This window comes from Loxodonta africana, chromosome X (genome assembly GCF_030014295.1).
Source record: "Loxodonta africana isolate mLoxAfr1 chromosome X, mLoxAfr1.hap2, whole genome shotgun sequence".
Taxonomy (NCBI): domain Eukaryota; kingdom Metazoa; phylum Chordata; class Mammalia; order Proboscidea; family Elephantidae; genus Loxodonta; species Loxodonta africana.
In genome coordinates, this window is record NC_087369.1 from 162,379,136 (window position 1) to 162,400,462 (window position 21,327).

General features: G+C 38.7%; 1 protein-coding gene across 9 annotated transcripts in view; it reads right to left on the bottom strand.

The window, feature by feature from the left end:
• ATP11C (ATPase phospholipid transporting 11C) overlaps positions 1 to 21,327 on the bottom strand; it is a 193,378-nt gene that overhangs the window by 16,748 nt on the left and 155,303 nt on the right. For all 9 annotated transcript variants that reach the window (XM_064277654.1, XM_023539461.2, XM_064277652.1 and 6 more), the window contains 5 exons: positions 14,493 to 14,552; positions 8,479 to 8,606; positions 6,647 to 6,782; positions 4,355 to 4,420; positions 1,492 to 1,595 (listed from right to left, as the gene is read on the bottom strand). In XM_064277654.1, coding sequence (XP_064133724.1) covers positions 1,492 to 1,595; positions 4,355 to 4,420; positions 6,647 to 6,782; positions 8,479 to 8,606; positions 14,493 to 14,552 — 494 coding nt within the window. The remainder of the gene's footprint in view (positions 1 to 1,491; positions 1,596 to 4,354; positions 4,421 to 6,646; positions 6,783 to 8,478; positions 8,607 to 14,492; positions 14,553 to 21,327) is intronic.

Genomic DNA, 21,327 nt, shown 5'->3' on the forward strand with positions numbered 1-21,327 from the left:
GTTTTGCTGGTTGCTTTGTAATATCAAGTTTATACTCATGTAGTAGCTCAACTCAGACAGCTCTACTCAAGGACAGAAGTGAAAGCCACACAATTTTAAAAATAGATTTACTAATATTTTATTTTTAGTAAGTATCCTAATGAATAAAAACAGACAAGACCCTATTAAGGCAATGTCTTAATCATATAAAGGATTTATTTTAATCTATAAGGAATAGTCTGTAGGAAGAGCTAGAGATTTGTGTTAGTTTCCTAGAAATATTTTATTCCTGTGGAAATTTTGCCTAATTAGTTCAGATGCTGATTACATGGATTCACAGAAATTTATGGTACTCTGGGCAGATCTACAATTGCATATTATGGTTAATCAACTGTAATTCATTTGTATATTATTAAAATAGAAACTTCTTTTAGCTTCTTTGCTCAATCATTACCTATATAAAAAAATAGGTGCCAAATATACGCTCTAATTACACTTTTCAGAGCTGGTATATCCTTAAGTGATTAGGTAATTCCTATTTTTATTTAAGACTTTTGTAAAAACAGAAGCTTTTCAAAATAATAAGAGTTTCTTCCAATTAAGTTTCAAGGGACATAAAGATGATTCTCCATACCTCACATCTCCGTGATAAAATGTTTTGTATTACTGATTTTGCTCAGACCAGAGAAAATATGTGCTCCTGGATTCTCACCCTATGGCCTGTTCCAGCCATGCTTCCTGCTGCTGGGAGTATGGAGAGGAGATGCAACTCAAACTTATTTTCATTCTTTATAACTTCCCCAATCACAGTTTATGTGTCCTTCACTAGACTGTACTCTCCTTGAGGGCAGAGGTTCAGTCTAATTCATCTCTGTATCCCCTAGAGTACCTCACATGAAATACATTTCAGAATCTACATCTACTGAACCAAGAGGAACTGAATGAACTTTAAGACCAAGCTACAGTCTACCTTTCCCCCAAAATACAGTAAGAGGTGTTTCAAGGTATAACCCTCTGGGTATTAAGTGGTACATGTCCTATACCCTAAGAACACCTGTTGTGGCAGGAATGACAATTATATACCATGAAGAGAGAATGCGGTCCAATTGGATCATTATCTATTGGTCAATTATCATGTAGAAACTTCACAGGAAGGGTATTTCCAGTGGAAATCACACATGGTGTCATGCCAGAAATTACAGCTTCAATTTATAGACAGATGTTTACACACCTTCAAGCAGGGGCTACCAGAAGGGAGACCTTTTGAGTAACTCTTGCAATCTATACACTTGTATTTGAAAACTTAACCTAAAATTAGCAGCACTACTGGCGAGAAATAACTCCAATCCATTAATATTGAAAAACTGTTATCTTATACAATCAAAACTTTAAAAGTATAATCAGTGTTTACATATCAATGTATATATATACATGTATATGTATACACACACACACACACACACACACACACACATATAGTTACTTGCATAGTACACGTTCACAGCTACTTACCAAATGATTCCTCCCCAGAAGAATGAGAAAAATACATAAAAGGCTAAGGAACCCCAAATCACAAAGTGATTTATCCATGTCCAGAATCGAGTATCTAAGGCGAGCTGCAAAGATATAACACAAGAGCTTTCATGACGGGTACAAAATTGCACCAGGCCACACTTTACACGGCATGATACCTATGGGAGGAGTGAGCTTGGGCCATGGATCCAGAGGAGAATGGAGCTAGGAGTAGAATAGAATCCAGGCTTTCCAGAGAGTTAGGGTGAGAAAGAAGGTTCCTGGGTGCTGCAGATGGTTAAGCACTAGGCTACTAGCGGAAAGGTTGGTGGTCTGAACCCACCCAGTGGCACTACAGAAGACAGACTTAGGGAAGAGTTCTACTCTGTACATGCATGGTTGCCATGAGTAGGAATAGGAAGGAGCCCAGTTTTGCCCTAGGGCCTCTAGATTCTAAAGTACAGGAATGAAGGTGTGGTCAAGCCAAGTGGCTAGTAGGTGTGGGGCTGCTGATGCTTCACTACTGAGCGAAGCGCAAGGAATGAGGCAATGGGAGCATCCAAGAGACTGGAGCCCTCAAAAAGAGTCCTGGTGACACAGTGGTCAAAGCCCTCGGCTGCTAACTGAAGCTAGCAGTTTGAACCCACCACTGTTTCCATGGGAGACAGCTGTGGCTGTCTGCTTCCGTAAAGATTTACACCCTTGAAAAACCTATGGGACAGTTCTACTCTGTCCTATAGGGTCGCTATGAGTCGGAATCAACTTGACAGCAGTAGTTTTTGGTTAGAGTCCTCAGGTGGTGGGTAGCTGAGGAGACAATGGCAAAAGGAGAAAGCCTAGCTGGCAGAGGCAGGCATGCTGAAAGCAGTAGAACAGAGGAAGTGGATAGCTAGGAAGAGAATAACTAGACAAAGGCGTCATAACGGTTTGAACACAACAGCTGAGGATCCTGTAGCAACGGATCACGGGCTGATTATGTAGTGTGCCTTTCCAATTGCAAAATGCTTATCTAGTCCATAAAGTTAATAACACTTTCAGTTGCCTCAGATTTTAATCCTTTTTAGGTTTCTGCCAAGACTAGTTTTTTGTTTTTTTTTTCCAGATTGTGGAACCTGGGGTTTTCATATGTGATCTAAAAAACAGTTATGGTCTGCTATGCTGGCTTAAAACTTCTGGGTCAGGTGGGCATTTAATCCAGAGCTTTTAATTTTTTTGGGGGGGTAGGTGGTATCTCAGTTTTGTTACTTGCTGTGACACCATGGTCCTCAGCTCTCTGCTACAGTTTCTCCATTCATAAACAGGATGCTGATAACATTGTTAATACAGCCCAGCCTTGAATTCTCACCGGGTTGCTAGGGAAAATGTCACAATAATACTCATCCAAAAAGAAAGGGAGTGGATGTCCTTTGAGGTACATCTGAAAGCTGTTGTAGTAAGGCCACATGTAGCTCTGGGACCATGTGCAAGGACAGGGGACGGGGAAGGACAGGAAGGGATTCCATCTCAAATCATTATGATCCCATGAAACATAATAAATAACAAGCAGCATTGATTGTAATGGGCATGGTCTCTACGTCAAACACCCTTCTAAGTGCTTTATACGTATTCACTAATTGACTCCCCATAAAAATCCTGAGAGGCAGGTGCTACTTTTATCTCCGTTTTATAAAAAAGCAGGCACAGAGAGGTGAAGTAGCTTGTCCAAGGATACACAGCTAGTAAGTGGCTAAACTGAGATGAGTTGTAACATGTTCTTTTAAAGTCTTAAAATATTACTGAAAGAGTAGATAACTAATAAAAACACATGTCAGTTCTATTCGGTATGAGAGATAAACCAGGAATAAAACGTTGGGGGGTGGAAATGATCAGAGGTCATTTTCAATTATACTTCTGATTTCTGGTTTTGACTACTGGTCAGGTTGAGATTCATTTAAAGGTACTCTCACTCTTGGATCCCAGTGAGGTGTTTCTTACCAGAATAATGAAAAGAACCTGATTATGCTTTCAGCTGTAACAGAGTTCCAACACATGGGCTTCAAGGATAGCATTCAGCAAGACTTCAGAGCATTATTACATGACTGCAAGTTAATGCCAATGGATTTTGCCAATATTACCCTTTTTGTATGTTGTTGTTAGGTACCGCTGACTCGATTCCGACTCAGAGACTCCATGTGACAGAGTAGAACTGCCTCATAGGGTTTTCTTGGCTGTAATCGTTATGGACGCTGATACCCAGGTCTTTCTCCCACGAAGCCACTAGGTGAGTTTGAACTACCAACCTTTCAGTTAGCACTTAACCACTGTGCCACCAGGGTTCCTCTCTTATGTTACCTGCTGTCTATCTTTATGCCCTTCATCACTAAGATGGATAAATTTCAGTGATAAATACATTTTATAAAATTTCTTCCCTACGAAGCTCTTTTGAATCTACATTTTGCTCATGGACACCTACTCAACTGTTTTAAGAACTCAAATGCTTTATAGGCCTGGGGTTCTTATTCAGATAAGAAATCTGAAAAAAGATTCAAGTACTTCACATGGAAACACACAGCCTGTTTATATGCTACTTAGCATAATGCCTTGAAAATAGCAGGAAAGAAGGAACAGATTTCCAACATAAGTATGGTGCTCTAATTTTTTTAAAGTAAAACACAGACTGTAAACTGAAATAAAAAGGATCACAAGTAATATACAAATGCCCAAATCCCTAGAATCATAGCTGTTTTAGTAAGCACTCAGACAAAGGTTTGAATAACAACCTGCAATAAAAATAAAGACCAGGCAATAAAAAAGTTATATTCAGATAAAACCAGACAGTATTACAAAATGGTGTTAAATATATTTGAATAAATAAAAATCTAACCTTCAGAGTTACAGTGAATACTAAGACTGTAAAAACAATGGTTCCAAAAGTCCAGTTTCCATACACCTGAAAGACATTTAACAATTACATGTACCATGAATACATAAGCCTCCATGAAAAATAAAAGGTCAATTTTAATCCTGCCTGTAATTGCCAAGATGTTGTATGAATTGCTTAGGGAAGTATCTGGTCAATAAGATCAGGCCATAATGTTGGCTTTTACTGTGACTCTCAGTTTTCATGGACAGGCACAACCCATCTGTGGTTGGTAGGGTTTATTTCCATTACTCCAAGCAGCATCGAACAGGGAACTCACTGGTGTGACAAGGGCAGGAAAAAATTAGTCCACTAACAGCACTGTTCACTAAAACCAAAGTTCACCAAGGCAAGTCATTTTCTCATGTCTCTAAAAGACTTCTATATGGGCTTTTCCTTTATTATAGAACTAAAGCTCTCAAATATGGAAAAATTTGCAGACAAGCAGACTCGCAGTTTTTAAAACTACAGTCTCATTTTTGGGCTGTAACTATCCGATCTGTTGGCACGTGCACACCAAAGAAAAGCAGATCCATGTATAAATGCAAATGATGGCAATGAATGGCACAGATGCTTACCAAACGCTGTCAAGATCTGAATGCATAACATTAAAACAGAAAGTGAAATGTAAAAGGTTTAAAAAAAATAAAAAACAAAAATTAAGGTTAATAGAAACAAACAAACAAAAAAAACCGGATTCAATCAAATCATACGTGAGTGTTATGCTTAATTGCTGGTAGCAGTTCTTACATTTACTGTCATCTTAACAAACATTTGGAAGGATGGTGACATATATAGTAAAACCTTATTAATTTGGACTTCATGACCTCAGAATGGGCCGTGAACAGGACAGAGGCTGGACTGCAGCTCCCCATGCACACCTGAAGAGTTTGCTGAGCAAATGAGTCATGTCAACAGGACTGCAGAGAGTATCTGCCTACTTGGGAGCAACCCTTTTCCAAGCAGCTCTATACAGTTTCTAAATAAAAATAAAATAAAAAAATGAAAGTCACAAGATCAGTCATAAAGCTGAAGGGATCTGAGAAATTACAGCATCTCATCCCTTCTTATGAATGGGCAAAGTTGACTCGAAAAGCGGAAGTGATGTCCCAAAGGACACACAGTCTGCCACACATATCTACCATAAAGTATTCAGTCTGTTATTTCTTTAAAAATCACTCTGTGATTAAGAATTTTAATGGACTGTTACTAAACTGATTGTTGTTTTGTCCAAATTAGAGAGGTTTTTACTGTAGTTCCAGTTTCAAAGTATCATTCAAATTCACTTCTATAAGAGGTATTAATCGATTAGGTTCTATACATAGTCATTGTACTCAGTAAATTCTTTTTGAACAGTAGCTTTGCTTCATGCTATGATTATAAAGAAATGACCATAAAAAAGTAACTCCAAACAGCAAAGGAAAACACAGTGAAAGCAACATGCACGCAGTATGTTCGATTTCCTACATGTGGCCGGAGGAAGAAGCCTCACCTGTCCCCCATCAGTGACTTTGAGTATCCAAAAAAAAAAAAACCAAACCTGTTGCCATCGAGTCGATTCCAACTCCTAGCAACCTTATAGGACAGAGTAGAACTGGCCCATAGGGTTTCCAAGGCTATAATCTTTACCGATGCAGACTGCCCCATCTTTTCCTGTGGAGCAGCTGGTGGGTTCGAACTGCTGACCCTTTTGGTTAGCAGACAAGCACTTTAACCGCTGCATCACCAGGGCTCCCGTCTCAGAGTGCTGCAAGGGCAAACTCATCCCAGGGCAGGTGCGGACTGATGTGGTTGCTTGCTGGGAAGGCACTGGCACAACCGGTACAGCCTTTCTGGAGAGCACTATGCTCCCACTTGGAAGGGAATTCTTTCTCTTCGTCTATTAGGTGGATGCTCCAAAACTATGGCAGCTACCACCTTCAACTCTGAGCGTGGAAGATTACAATGAATTAGAACTGAGTGGGGCCCGACTTTGATGTGAGAAAGGCTTTTCCTATTTTAAAACAAAATGCAGGGGTCCAAAGTCTGAAACCCCAAGAACTCTGTTCATCTAGTAAAAACTACAGCCAAGTTAAGCTTCCAAAGCTTTGCACATATGCACTCTAGTTAGCCATGCACATAGGAAGTTATTTCTTACTTCAACATTTCTATTTGTTCTAAAGAAGTTGTGAAAACTCAACACCGGATCTTAAGAAAAATAGTTTGCAAAAGTCCTGCTTATAATACTGCAAGATGTTAATGACAATTTTTTTTTACCTTTCCATTGTCTTCTAGGGATGAAGTCTGAAAAAGAAAATAAGTCCCAAAGAAGAACACAGTCCCTTCAAAGGCAGCCAGAAATGTCCAATATAAGAAGGGGCCCAACTGTAGCATGGCATTGCCAGAAATATTCCTATTGAGAAATGGGGAATAAAAACAACACAGCTTAATGAATCTCTCTCAGGCAATACCAGAGACGAAATGCCAAAGTTGAGTGTGTGGGCTGACCCTGTTAGAACGAAGAGGGCTGAGCCACAGATGTATCTTCACGAAATCACCTCTGACTAATTAACGCATTGGAGTAAGTAAACTGTCAAAAAGCTGCTAAGTTAAAAATCTGGCCACCTACCACAATAACATCACTAATAATAATAGCTTCCATTTACTGAGTACTGCATATAAGCCAGGGATCAAGCATAGCAATGATTGTGAGGATGGCGCAGGACCAGGCAGTGTCTCGTTCTGTTGTACGCAGGGCCGCTATGAGTCAGGACCGACTCGATTGCACCCAAAAACATATGCCAGGAACTGCGTTGAGTTTTGTATACATTATCTATTTTCATCCACATAAAAACTACACAAGATAGGTATTACTATCACTCCCAATTCCAAATAATAAGGAGCCTTAAAATTAGAAGATACTTCAAAAGCATATCAACCAATCCAATACACAGACCTTACTTGGATCCTGAATCAAACAAACATGCTATTAGAAAAAAAAAAAAAGTCATTTGGGAAAACTTAAACACTGACTAGATGTTTGGTGACATTAAGGGCTTGTTAGGTTTTTAGGTGTGACAGGGTATTGTTATTTTTTTTAAGTCCTTATCTTTAAGAGATGCATACTGAAATAACTATTTTATATAATGTGATATAAAGCCGGTGATAGAACAGATGGGGTTATTAACTTAAACAAGGATTGGCCATGAATTGGCAATTGTTGAAGTTGAGTAGTGAGTACGGGGACATTCATTATAATTAATAATATTCTCTCTACTTTCGTATGTTTGAACATTTCCATAATAAAAAGCTTAAGGTTTTAATAAAATTTACAAATCTCTATAACTCTAAATTACTAAATGTAAGTTTTATGAGTATATGGCTTCAAGAAGTCCCTTTAATGTGTGCACCTTCGTTTCATACAAACAAGTCACCCTAGCCTCTCAACTGCTCTTGCTATCTGCTATTAGCAGTGGTTATAATCTGCTGTAGGTTACCATCTTTAGCGGTATGTTTAATTTATAAAAAATCAAATTAACTCATAGGTTAGCAACTGGGGCTAGTGCCAAGCTCCTCAACCATAAAGAAAAGCATCCATTTCTAAGAGAAACCAAATGAATACAATGTGCCTTTCTTTGTCTCAGTAAGTTAATTATTCTCTTCAACAAAAACTATTTTAGAATGGGGCTAACAAAGAGGGACTCTGCTTCAGGGGCAGTTTAAAAAAGAAAGGGTGGTAACACCTTATCAATTCTATTCATCCATATCCTAAACTACCAAAGAGCTTTTTTGTTTTGTTTTGTTTTGTTTTTTGCAGTTAAAACACTGTGTCTTCCTGCAAGACCATCAGAACAGTCTGACACTGTAGTTTCAAGTTTTAGGAGTTAGTGATTCCAAATTAAATGTTTCACGGGTATTGAAGTACAGAACCTACACCTAGGAGAGTATGCCATTCCCCTGCTGAATGATCTGGTTTCAGAAGCTAAAAATTAGGAACAGAGATGCATAATCAAACCAGGTGGGGAGTTCTGTGTCTTTCCTACCTGCAGATGAAATGAAACGCCCAACTTTGAAAGTCAAAGGGGGTTTGGATTCTATTTTCTACTTACATATACAATCGAGGCTCTGAGGTCAGAGTGTCAATGTTGATGTGCTGTTCCAGTAGACTGTAGGCCAAGATGGGCAAGGAGGTGAAGCAGATATTGTACATTGTAAGGTAAGCAGCATCATACAGTGGCTGAGATGACAAACAACAGAGGGAAGAAAGAAATGTACTGTAACAATCATCTGCAAGAGGACGTTTAGGTGTATGGACTATCAGAGCTAAAACAAGAAGAAACTAACACGGTGTGATGCATCATATTTGTATACACTCCTTTCTAATAAGATCCTATTCAGAATGTTTATGGGTTATAAACTCTGTTTATAATAAATATTAACTAACAACATCCAAATCCAAATATTTGTCAGTAGAAGGAGACCAAATAAGTGTAAGCTAGGAGCCCTTCAGAGAAACTAAATACAGGCAGTGGCCAGCCTGTGTCACAATTTTTTTGGTTAATATTTTAGATGCTTTTAACTATCACTGTCTCCTTCCCAAGGCTGTATTTATGATTGTGAATATGGCCATTTACTAAGGATCAATCAAATGTATTCATAAAAACAAGTTAAATGTCTCTACGTGGACCTGACTTTCAACTCTCCCCAGCTCTGAGAATTCCCAGGGCTCCAGACCAAAATGCCCACCTTTGCGCTAGCTGTCCCACGGGCACCGACAAAGTCAAATTCATTAACTTTTCCCCCAAATCTGCTTTATCCTCTGTTTGTTCCTTGTCTCAGAGAGTGGCACCCCAATGTTTGCAGCCTGAGCATCTCTACTGGTGCCTGGTACCACTTAGGGCTCAAGAAATGTTTTGAAATGAACTATTCTCCTGCCTCATTGGCCATCCCTTCTTCCCTTCTCAGTCTCCTCTTCTCCCTGACCTCTCTGCTAGAGGGCTCCAGGGCTCTGTGTTTTGAACTATACTTGCTATCCAGGTGCTCTCATCCAGTCCTATGTTTTCATATCATCCATTCAGACAATTCTCAGGTATCTATTCTCAGCCCATACCTGTCCTGATCTCATAAACCCATATATCCAACTGCCTACTTGACATCTACTCCTGAGTCTCTAACATAGCTCAAACTTAACATGTTCAAAACTGAACTCCAGACCTGCCCCCACCCCAAACTTGCTCTTGTTAAAGTATCCCCATCTCAGCAAATGACAACTAAATCCTTCCGCTTACTTAGGACCAAAATCTTGGAATCATCCTTGACTAATCTCTTTTTCACAAGCACATCTAATCTATGACAAAGTCTTTATTGACTCAAAATATCTACAGTACCAGCTCCCTTCTCAGCACCTCCACCGTTACCACCCTGAGAGCCTCCTCCTCAATGAGAGAAGCAGGTCTCCCTGCTTCTACCCTTGTCCATTCACAACACAATGCCCAAGCAGTCCTATTAAAATATAAGTCAAATTGTGTCATTGTTCTGTTCAAACTCTCCAATGGACTGCTGTCACTCTGAAAGTTAAGAAAAGAAAAAGTTCCTACAGTGAGGTGGCTATAAGGCCCCATCCAATCTGACCTCTCCCTACCTGTCTGACCTCATCCCTAACCATTCTCCTCCTCATTCATTCCACTCCAGTCATAGGCTTCTGCCTTGGGGCCTCTTTTCCATTGGCTGGTCCCTCGGCCTGAAGCATTTTTCCTTTAGATGACGCAAGGTTTACTCTCTCGTTTCCTTCAAATCTCTGCTCAAATGTCACACTCTCAGTGAGACCAACCGTGGCTTAAATTGCCACTCTCTCTTTCATAGACATATTCTATTCCCTTTATTCTGCCTTTTTTCCCCTTCCAGCATTAATCAGCCTTTATTTACATAATAAATTTGCTATGTTTACTGTCTGTCTCTTCACACTAGAATTTAAGCTCTATGAAGGCAGGGATTCTTGTCTATTTTACTGACTGCTGTATCTTGAGAAAGAGAAAAGCAGCTCCTAGCCTCCAGGAGCTGTCCTGGTACCATTGGCTAGGCCCTCTACTGAACATAACAACTTCACAGAAGATCAACATCAGATAAGGCCACATTGTGACTGTAATGGAGCAAGACAAAAACAAGGCTACTTGTTAATCACATCTGAACACAGACAAACAGGAACATTGTTCAAATCACAAAAATGATCAAACACTCTTCTATCCAGTCTACTGTGAGTGACTACTTCTTTACCAGTTACAGCTTTAGCTTCCTTGTAGTCTTCACTCCTTATGGATAAGATTTACTAAGATATTCAATCATAAAGTTACACCTACTTCCTGACAGTATCTAATCCAGAATCAACCCCCAATTCCTTAAACCTGCCCCGCCCCAAATCACCTAACTCAACCCTGAATCCCATTCTTTTCTAACGTCCTCTTTCCACGAGGCCCCACTGTTCCCCAGGGTGTGTGTTTTTCCTCTTGCATAGTGTAGTAAACCCAAAGTGTTCAACTACAGGTGTGTTCCTAGTGGTCTCTGGCTGGGGAGCTTTGATAACCTGGAGCTCCTAGAACAGAATCTGGCATACAGAAAGCATTAAAAAAATTGGTAAATAAGAGATTTGAAGCTATTAACACTTGTGTAAATGAATGATCTGACATTATAAATCTTCCTGTATTGAAAAAAAAAATTAGGTCTTCTATGAACCACATTTTGATAAAAGCAATTTTTGAGTTTAGTATTTATCTACACAGTGCTAGATATGGTCCATACCTCCACTGTCTGTAGCCTGAATAAATAACGTCCTATACTCATGTATTGTTCACATATATAGGTGTTTCTTGATTAATAAAATGCACTTAAATTTGACCCTAAATAAACACAATTATGTATTTCCCATCAATGGCTACTAAAGATACAGCTGATATCATAATGGGGGTTCTGATAAATTCTTGGACTCAAAAAAGTTGAGAATAATTAGAATAGAACATTAATTCACTCATTAGTCTACTCCACAAACACTTACTGAGTGCCTACAAAGTGCCAAGTACTGGGGACAGAGCGATGTCTCATCCTCTGTCCTCCAAGAAGCAAAAATTCTAGAAGGTAGAGGCAGAGTGGTGAGTGCATAAGGAGTCGGAGGAACCATAACTCTGGCCTAAAGTAGAGACAAAGTAATAGATAACGTATGCAACATTCTCAGTAAAGTCCAAAATATGGCTATATTTTTAAAGGGGCACACCAGCCCAGAGGCAGGGACTGGAAGGGAGGAGGGGACAGGAAAGCTGGTAATAGGGAACCCACGGTCGAGAAGGGAGAGCGTTGATATGGTGTAGGGTTGGTAACCAATGTCATAAAACAATACATACTCTTTAATGAGAAACTAGTTTGTACTATAAACCTTCATCTAAAGTACAATAAAAAAAATTATTGGCTTTTAATTATCAAAAGTCAAGGTTTATACATATGTTCACATATATATGTATGGCTATACATAGAACATGAAGGCACTTGCCACATGCTTTCTTACAAAGATTTAAGCTCAGCAAAAATATTGCACTGAACTAAAAAGTACAAAAAAAAAGTGTTATATTCCTTTTAATTCTCAAGGGAGAGAACTGATTTATGGCACACAACACTACATTTTTATTGGAAACTACCCATTTTCACTAAGGAATAAATTGAAAAAAAAAAAAACAAAAAGAAAAACAAAATCAGATTGACTGGTGTATAATTTAGTCCTAAATTTCATTCAAACAAAAGAAGCATCAACCTACTTTTGTTCTACTATGGTAGTTTGAGGGCACATGAGAGAGAATTCTAATTCTTAGCTGGATAATTAGAGGAGACAGAATTTCGCCAAAACAAACTTAGGTTTAGCTTATAATACTGTTTCTTGTTAAACCTGTGACAAATATTGTCACAAGTACTATCCTAGCTTTGCTAGCGAAAGATTTATTTTTTGCTTTAAGAATCTGAATCCTGGTCCTATTTCTACATTCCTCTCAGTCCGCTCTCCCAAGTTCCAGGGTTGCAGAAAACACCTAATATGATCCTGGGTTGAAAAAGGTTGACTATCAGCATGTGCTCCAGAGAGATTTGGAATAAAGGTTGCTCCATTCAGCACTATTACAAGGCCAAACTTAAAGATATCTCGCATCACGTTGCCTCCTCAAACAGGCCTTCATTTTACTTGGTTTGCTTTTCTTCTAAGATGTCTGCATAGCTCATTCCCTCATCTCCTTCAGGTCTCTGTCCAAATGTCACTTCATCAGGAAGAACTCCCCAGATCACCCTAAATTAGCAGCCATCCCCCAGTCACATTCAATTGCTTTATTATTATTTTTTCCCCTTCAGAGCACAAATCAGTGCCTAGCATATGGGACTGACTGCTGTCTCTCCTCCATCACCACACTGCAAGGGTTGGTTTTGATTACTGCTATATCCCCAGCACTTAGAATACATGCCTGGCACATAGTAGGAGCTCAAAAAATATTTGTTAAATGAATGGCCTACTAGTTGAACAACTGAGGGAGCCAAATATCAACTCTACTCAAATGGAAACTTGAACTTAAAGTTAAGCTAAACAGACCCAAGACAGCCCAGGGTCTGAATCTCACTGCCTTTTTCTCTTTTCATATCAACTTGTGCTTGGTAAACATGCACAAACATCCTTTTAAAAAGATAACAATCAACAAACTCCTTTGAAAATAAAAACAATGTTTCCATTCAATCGAGTCAATTTCCCTTTAGCACTTTGCTACAGATTAGGTAAGCAAGAAAATTAGAGTCATCTTTTTAATACTTGCATTCATTCAAGTAAGTGAGGAATCAGCAACATTTTGGTAAATGACAATTTGAATGTTCAAGAAAAGTAGATTCATCAGAATTTATAAAACTCCCTGTAGCTAATGGTATTAGTTTTGAACACAAGAAGGCTAGTGACACTGCATACAGCTGGTGGGGGATTTATAAAGCAATCTGCTTAACTGGTACCACGGGGCTGATGACATGGCACTGATGTTTTAATAGACAACATACCAAATAGCAAAGAGCCAAGTTCAAGAGAAACAGAGCAACCACTTTCCACTGAAAAGAATAAATTCTCTTAAAAAAAAAAAAACAGCCAAGAAATCAGAGAAAATTTAACTTCCTACCACGAGGGATCATGGGAAATAAAGCTTACCTTTAAAATTTAGAAACTCAGTCACTAATGGAGCCCTGGTGGTACAGTGGTTAAGAGCTTGGCTGCTAACCAAAAGGTTGGCTGTTCGAATCCACCAGGTGCTCCTTGGAAACCCTATGGGGCAGTTCTATTCTGTCCTACAGGGTCACTACGAGTCGGAGCCAACTGGTCAGCAATGGGTATGGGATTTAGCTATACTTCCACTACAAGCAACATAAAGTCCATTTCAGTTGTTGAAATGAACTTTACAACGTGCCTGCCCACCCCACTAAGTATCAAGCTAATATACAGTATACTGTATATGCAATAAGTTTTAAAACTATAGAAGGCAAAAAAATTTAGAGTTGCTTCACGTAATCCAGGTGCTCTTTGGAAACCCTATGGGGCAGTTCTACTCTGTCCTGTAGGGTTGTTATGAGTTGGAATCGACTTGATGGCAACGGGTTTGGTTTGGTTTTTGGTTCAAGTAATTCAAGGACCGTGCTAAGAATCACAACTTCTTGACCAGCTTGAAGATCAATATTTCTCTATAGAAACAACTTGAGAAATTATAAAAGTGGGGGAGATTTTATTTAGTGAAATATTTGGCTACAGTATTTTAGGATTATTGGAGTGCATTCTATACATGGATAAAAAAAATCAAAATACTCTTTTTAAGGTCATCCCAATTCCAATAGGATGTACCAGATAATTTTCAAAAAGAAAGTTAACAGTAAGAAAACTATTAAAGCAAATATATAAACATTTATTATCGTCAAAAACCAGGCCAAGAAGATCAACTGTTGAACAAAAAAAAAAAACAAAAAACTTTTCACTTTGGACATACCTCTTGAATCCCTACAATCTAATACATAAAAGGTAATTTACTAACAGCAAACGTTGACTACGTTATAACAAATAACTCAAGAAACAAACCTGTTGTGAGAATCCACAGAAGAACTGGTACAAAAATTGTGGCAAAATGAAACAAAGGTTCTGGAAAAAAATTAAGAAAATGGGTTAATATTTTCATTTGATCAACTGTCTAAACTAAAATAGGAAACTGTATCTCAAATAGTCTACCAACCAAAACCAAACCCACTGCCGTCGAGTTGATTCCGACTCATAGCGACCCTATAGGACAGAGTAGAACTGCCCCGTGGAGTTTCCAAGGAGTGCCTGGTGGATTTGAACTGCCGACCTCTTGGCTAGCAGCTGTAGCACTTAACCACTATGCCACCAGGGTTTCCAAATAGTCTATAAAAATCAGTCCTAAATCCTTCTAATGCCAGGATGCGATAAATATTCCAAAGGTATAAGAAAACAACTCAAAAATACATGATTAATTCATATGAAGATCAACTTTTGCCCTACCAAGGCAGAAAAACCTCTCACTTTACGAGAATGACTAGGTAGTTTTATTGCAGGGAAGAAACGAGCTCATCCAATATGAACACCTCATGGTAATATGAACACCTCATGGTACTGTACCTTAAATGCCAATTAGATTTGCAAAATCCTTTTAAAGGAGGCCGACCTAATACTGTAAATGTGTTATCTTAAAGTTAATTAATGCCAATAAAGAGTCAGGGAATTATTAGAGCATGTGCTGACACTAACAGTATTAACAAATGCTATCAACTAATGCCTTTATTACTGCCTCATCAAGTCATCAACATGTAATTATTGAGAACCTACTACATTCAGAGGTGATACTGTTGAGTCATAAATAAATAAATAAATAAATAAATAAAAAGTGAACTTCCTTTTCCTTAGGGACTTATTTTTTAATTGCTGAACACTGAAAACAAGCTGATAAAAAACACAAGCTGAGAATTCAGAAGGCAATAAAAGCCAGTAAGTGTGATTATAAAATACTGAAAATAATGTCTTCAAGTAAAAGTACCAGAACTAGTATTTTCAAATTAGTGCTATCCTTCAAAGGAGGAAGTGAGCTTATTTACAGTGCTGCTATCGTTTGTTCATTGTGTCTCTAGATTTCTCTTGCGGAAGAGAAAAATGGCTTTTGCAGGTTTTACTATATGTTTAAAACACACACTGCTTTCAGAGCCCACTGTTAAGCCATGTTGGAAAACCTGCTTCCTTCTTTCTGTCACACATTCTCACGCAGCTAATTCACCAGATTTAGCTCTGGGAGACTTGAGGGTGTTTTTAAAAATCAGATCCATCCTTAAAGGATGAACACCTGCCACAGCTAAAGCTATTTAGATGACTATAGGCTCTGGAGGACGTTCCTAAAGAAAAGCACTACAAGCGTCTGAACGGCACCTGCAGTATCAGGACAAGTCTAGGGGTTCCCAAGATCAGCACCTGGAAGGATGACACTCGTTTGTACGCGTTAGTTCTAGTACAATGAAAAATATTGTCAGTAGCATTTCCAGAGTTACACTTTATTTAAAAAAAAAAAGTTCTGAGGTTGGAGGAGGCAGAACTCAGTGGAAGACATGGGTGCGTTTTGTGTGTGGGAAGGGTCTGTATCCTCCAACAGAATGCAAGTTCAGTGTGGACAGGGACTTTGCCGGTCTTACTCCATGATGAATCCTTGGTGCCTGGCACGTGACAAGACCCTCCAAACACAGTTGTTGCTGAATGAATAAAGAAGTTCAAACTAATTGAACTAGATCTTAAAGATGAATAGGATATGTTGATAGCCGGAATCAAGGCAAAGCAGTATGGATTTTAAACATACAGTAAAACCTGCGAAAGCTGGAACCTGTGTAAGATGGAAGCCTATCAGAGAAGGAAAACACAAATATTTCTAGTAATAGAGAGGATAGAAAAGTGTAAGACTGCACTCTGTTGAAGGCAGAAAAATGGCAAGACCCAGAAAAACAAGGCAGTCCCGTTGAGTTCCAGCTCTCACAGGTTTCACTGCACAGACAAGTTACGTCAGGGCCAGACTGTGGGAGCCTTAAAAGCTAGAGTAATCCTGAGACAATGGAAAGACATTGGAAGTTTTTGAGGGACAAAGTGGCATTGTCCAAACATTAACCTGGCTGAACTATGCAAGGAGTACGGGAGGCAGGAAGAGCTTCCACTGATGTACCATATTTTCACACCCACAGGGATGGCTATCATCAGATAAACAGAAAATAACAAGTGCTGATGAGGATGGGGAGAAACTGGAAGCCTCAGCCATTGCTGTTAGGCATGTAAAATGATGCAAAGCTGTGGCAGTTCCTTAGAAAGTTAAGCATGGAATTACCATACCACCCAGCAATTCCACTCCTAGGTACAGACCTGAGAGGCTTGAAAGCAGGGACGCAAACAGACACTTGTACAGCAATGTTCACTGCAGCATTATTCACAATAGCCAAAAGGTAAAAACAACTCAAGTGTCCATCAGCAGACAAATGGATAAACTAAATGCAGTGCATACATAGGATAGAATTCTAGTCATTCCTACAGAGAAACGAAGCCCTGATACACGCCGACACATGGATGAAGCTTGAAAACATACTGAGTGAAGAGAGTCAGACACAAAAGGACAGATATTGTATGTATGATTTCACGTATGTGAAATATCCTGAATAGGCAAATACATACTGACAAGAGTTTATTGGTGGTTGCCAGGGACTAGAGGATGGAGTTGTTGCTTGAGGAGTAATGTGCTTTTGTTTAGGGTGATGAAAATGTTACAAAAATAGTGGTGATGGTTGCACAACATGGTAAATGTAATTAATACCACTGAATTGCACAATTAAAAATGGTTAAAATGGCAAATTTTATTTGTTATATATATTTTACTATATATATAACCAACGGGTTGGCAGTTCGAATCTGCCAGGTGCTCCTTGGAAACTCTATGAGGCAGTTCTACTCCGTCCTATAGGGTCGCTGTGAGTCGGAATTGACTCAAGGGCACTGGGTTGGGTTTTTTTTTTTAATAATAAAATTAAAAAAAAAAAAGATAAAAGGAAGGAAAGACTTTTTATTCTAAACTCAGCCAAAGAGGGTTGAAAATATTAGAAATCATCTTGGGACAAAAGACAATACCAAAAAGGAATACTACTAAGTCTGGAACTAGGCTGACACTGAGCATAGAGACCCTAATGAAGACAGAGGACAACATTTACACAAATAATTCCCTAAATTGAGAACAGAAATATGTCAGTTACTGACCATCGGTCAACATTAAGAAACCCTGGTGGCGTAGTGGTTAAGAGCTACCGCTGCTAACCAAAAGCTCAGCAGTTCAAATCCACCAGGTGCTCCTTGGAAACTCTATGGGCAGTTCTAGTCTATGCTTTAGGGTCACTGTGTGTTGGAATCGACTGGACAGCAGTGGTTTTTTTTTTTTTTTGTCAACATTAACCATTTTACTGTTTGTTCGGTCTTCCTTGACAGAATGTTCCTTCCATCTGGTGGCAGATGCTTGAATTGCAGGCCAAAACTAAAGAGGCAAACCAAGCCTCTGGAGTAGGGTCAGATTGTAAGACAGATCTGTGCAGCAAATCTGCATGGGATATCCTACTAGGGGGATATTAAGAGGAAATAATCATTCAACCCCTCGTGGGGCTGTTAGGTCCTCAGTGCCCAGCCCGAAAGACCTTAACTAGGATGTAGAGAGTCCTGGACTCTAAGAGTAAACAATGGAGATATATTTCTGTCACCTAGCTAGGAAGACAAAGGCAAGCCAGAGAATCTTTTTGAGCCCCAATTTCCTCATATTTTAGATGAAGACAATAAAACTTACCAGCTGATATTGGCTGGTAGGGTATTAGCAGATCTGTGAATCTGGGGTTCAAAGTTAGCAAAAAAAAAAAAAAATCTATAAATTTAGTAAGGCCTGACAAAACGGTGTACGGACCTTTCCCTCCTATGAAATTTGGACATGAAATTCAAATACCGTAATGATTTGAATCATTTAAAGCTGGCACATACAGTGATACTATACCTACAAACAGGATTCTAAAGAAATTTTATAAATTCTATTCCCAGGTTGCAAACCCTGGTGGCGTAGTGGTTAAGTGCTATGGCTGCTAACCAAGAGGATGGCAGTTCGAATGCACCAGGCGCTCCTTGGAAACTCTACTGGGCAGTTCTACTCTGTCCTATAGGGTTGCTATGAGTAGGAATCAACTCGACGGCAGTGGTTTTTTTTTTTTTTTCGTTTTTATTCCCAGGTAGACAAAAATTTGTGCAGGCTCAGTCTAACATATACTGTATTGCTTGGTGATGAAAAGAAAACCAAGATATTAATAATGGGGGCATTGGATATTGTACGACTATCATGTTTTAGGAAGCCCTAGTGGTACAGTGGACATGAGCTCAGCTGCTAACCAAAAGGTTGGCACTTTGAATCCACAGTCTCTCCTTGGAAACCCTATCGGGCAGTTCTACTCTGTCCTATAGGGTTGCTATGAGTCGGAATCTACTCAAAGGCAACGGGTACATCATGTTTTAGAAGAATATTTAACTGGGTAGGAAAAATGCTCACTATACACTAAGTGAAAAAGGCAAAGCGCAAAACTAGGTATTGTGACTGACTGCTAATAGGTACAGGGTTTCTTTTGGGGGTGGTGGGAATGTCCTGGAATTATACAGTGATCATGGCTGCACATCATAGTGAATATACTAAAAACCACTGAATTATATATACTTTAAAACAGTCAATTTTATGTTATTTGGATTATATCTCAATAAAAAATTAAAAACAAAATATGTAGAATATAAAAATGATATAGACATACATTATTTTATATAGAAAAAAGATCACAAGGCCAAATGACAAAAAGTTACCACTGGTTCTCTGTTAATATGCTTATAGACGGATCCACATCAAGTCAAAAATCTCATTTTAAATAGGAATTACATATAAATAAAAGAGGGGTTGAGAAAAGTCAGTTTTGGATAATTCTCTCTCTTTTTTTTTTTTTTAGAACATAAACTCATTAAGTGACATACTTAGGAAACCTCATCTTGAAAGACAGAGGGACACATCATTGAGTATAATTTTTGGTACAGCTCTGACTTTTAAAATTGTGTCGATGTTTTGTATGCTCAAAAAAGATTATTTAAAATAATTCAGGATTTGCAAGGGGAGACCCAAAATGAAACACAAACAAAAACAGATCAACCTAACTGTATTACAAATAAGTAACATAACCACAGTGAGGTTCAGAAAAGGGAAAAAAAAATTTTTTTGACTACATACTCTAAGGCTAAAGAAAAAAAGAACTGTACACCAATTGTGTACTGAAGTTAGTTGGTTTGTTTTTCACAGGAGTATGAGTTACTAATTCTGGAACTGCTTTAAGTGTATTCTAGGATTGTAAAAATAAATAAATATACTCTGGATAATGAGAACGCAGCTTCTCGCTGTTGCAGAATGGAGTAACAAACAAGGAAAACAGAAAGACTACAATGAACCCAGCGGTGTTGAACTGTAATCTAAGGTATCAGGATAAATTGAGCCCACATACTGAGTTGGCATTGATACCTTTGACTCTAGTCCAATATATGCGTACATGTATGTACACACACATATACACACAGACATAAACAGATTTGTGTGTATACCTATATGTATTTCCTACCTCTGCCCACTGAGACGGCCTAGAATTTCAGCCCAGCAGTATAAGCACAACTCCCACACCCAGATCTTGGTTTCTACATACCATTCTCAAAGAAAAGAAACCCGTGTTTCTTAGAGAAATGCCTGAATCCAGGGCTAGGGCAGGGAATACACAAGATAAGCCTGGAACATCATGTGGTATCAGAAAATAAAGAAGACTTCAAAAAATGATGGGACTATGTTGAAGGACACAGGGGCTCCCAATGGCCAAATCTGGGGCAAACTGAGGAACAAAAGAAATAATGATAGCAATGGATTTTAACTCATGGAATAAAATACTTGTTTTAGTAATGGAATACTCTTTTTAAAATAAATGACACGGAACATACTTAAGGGAATGTAAAAAAAAAATCTGACTTGAATCAAGTTATCAAAGTTAACATTACCAGTAATGAGACACTGACAACATGTGCCTGCTAACATCATGCACTGAGAAGGTTACAACACCCCGTCTGTGGTATCCATGCCAAAAAAACGTAAACTGAATCTAATAATGAGGAAACCTCCAAAACCAAAAACCAAACCCATTGCCATCAAGTCATTCCAACTCATAGCAACCCTATAGGACAGAGCAGAACTGCCCCATAGGGTTTCCAAGGAGCACCTAGTGGATGTGAACTGCAGGCCTTCTGGTTAGCAGCCAAACTCTTAACCACTATGCTACCAGGGTTTCCTGAGCAAACCTCAGACAAGTTGAGGGGCATTCCACTAACTACCCAGCCAGTACTCTTCAAAAAGTATTAACATCATGAAAGACAAAGACAGACAGAAATTGTCCCAGATTAAAGAAGACTAAGGAGATATGACAGCTACATGCCAAGTGATATCCTGAGATGGATGCTGGACCACAAGGACAGCATTAATGAACATTCCAAAATTTGAATTAAATGTGTAGACTAGTTCATAGTAATGTAATAATATCAACTCACTGATCTTGTTAACTATGCTGTGGTTATATAAGATACTAACAGTTGGATAATGAAATATATGAGAATTCTTTTACTATTTTTGCAACCTTTTTAAAGTCTGAAATGATTTCAAAATGAAAAGTCAAAAATTGTTTTAAAAAACCCTACTGAACAGACCACAGAAGAGGAGACCCAGTTCTGGCCTACATTAGCTTAGGATCCTTTGCCTACTACAGAGCAGTTACCTCACCATCACTGCGTGCTA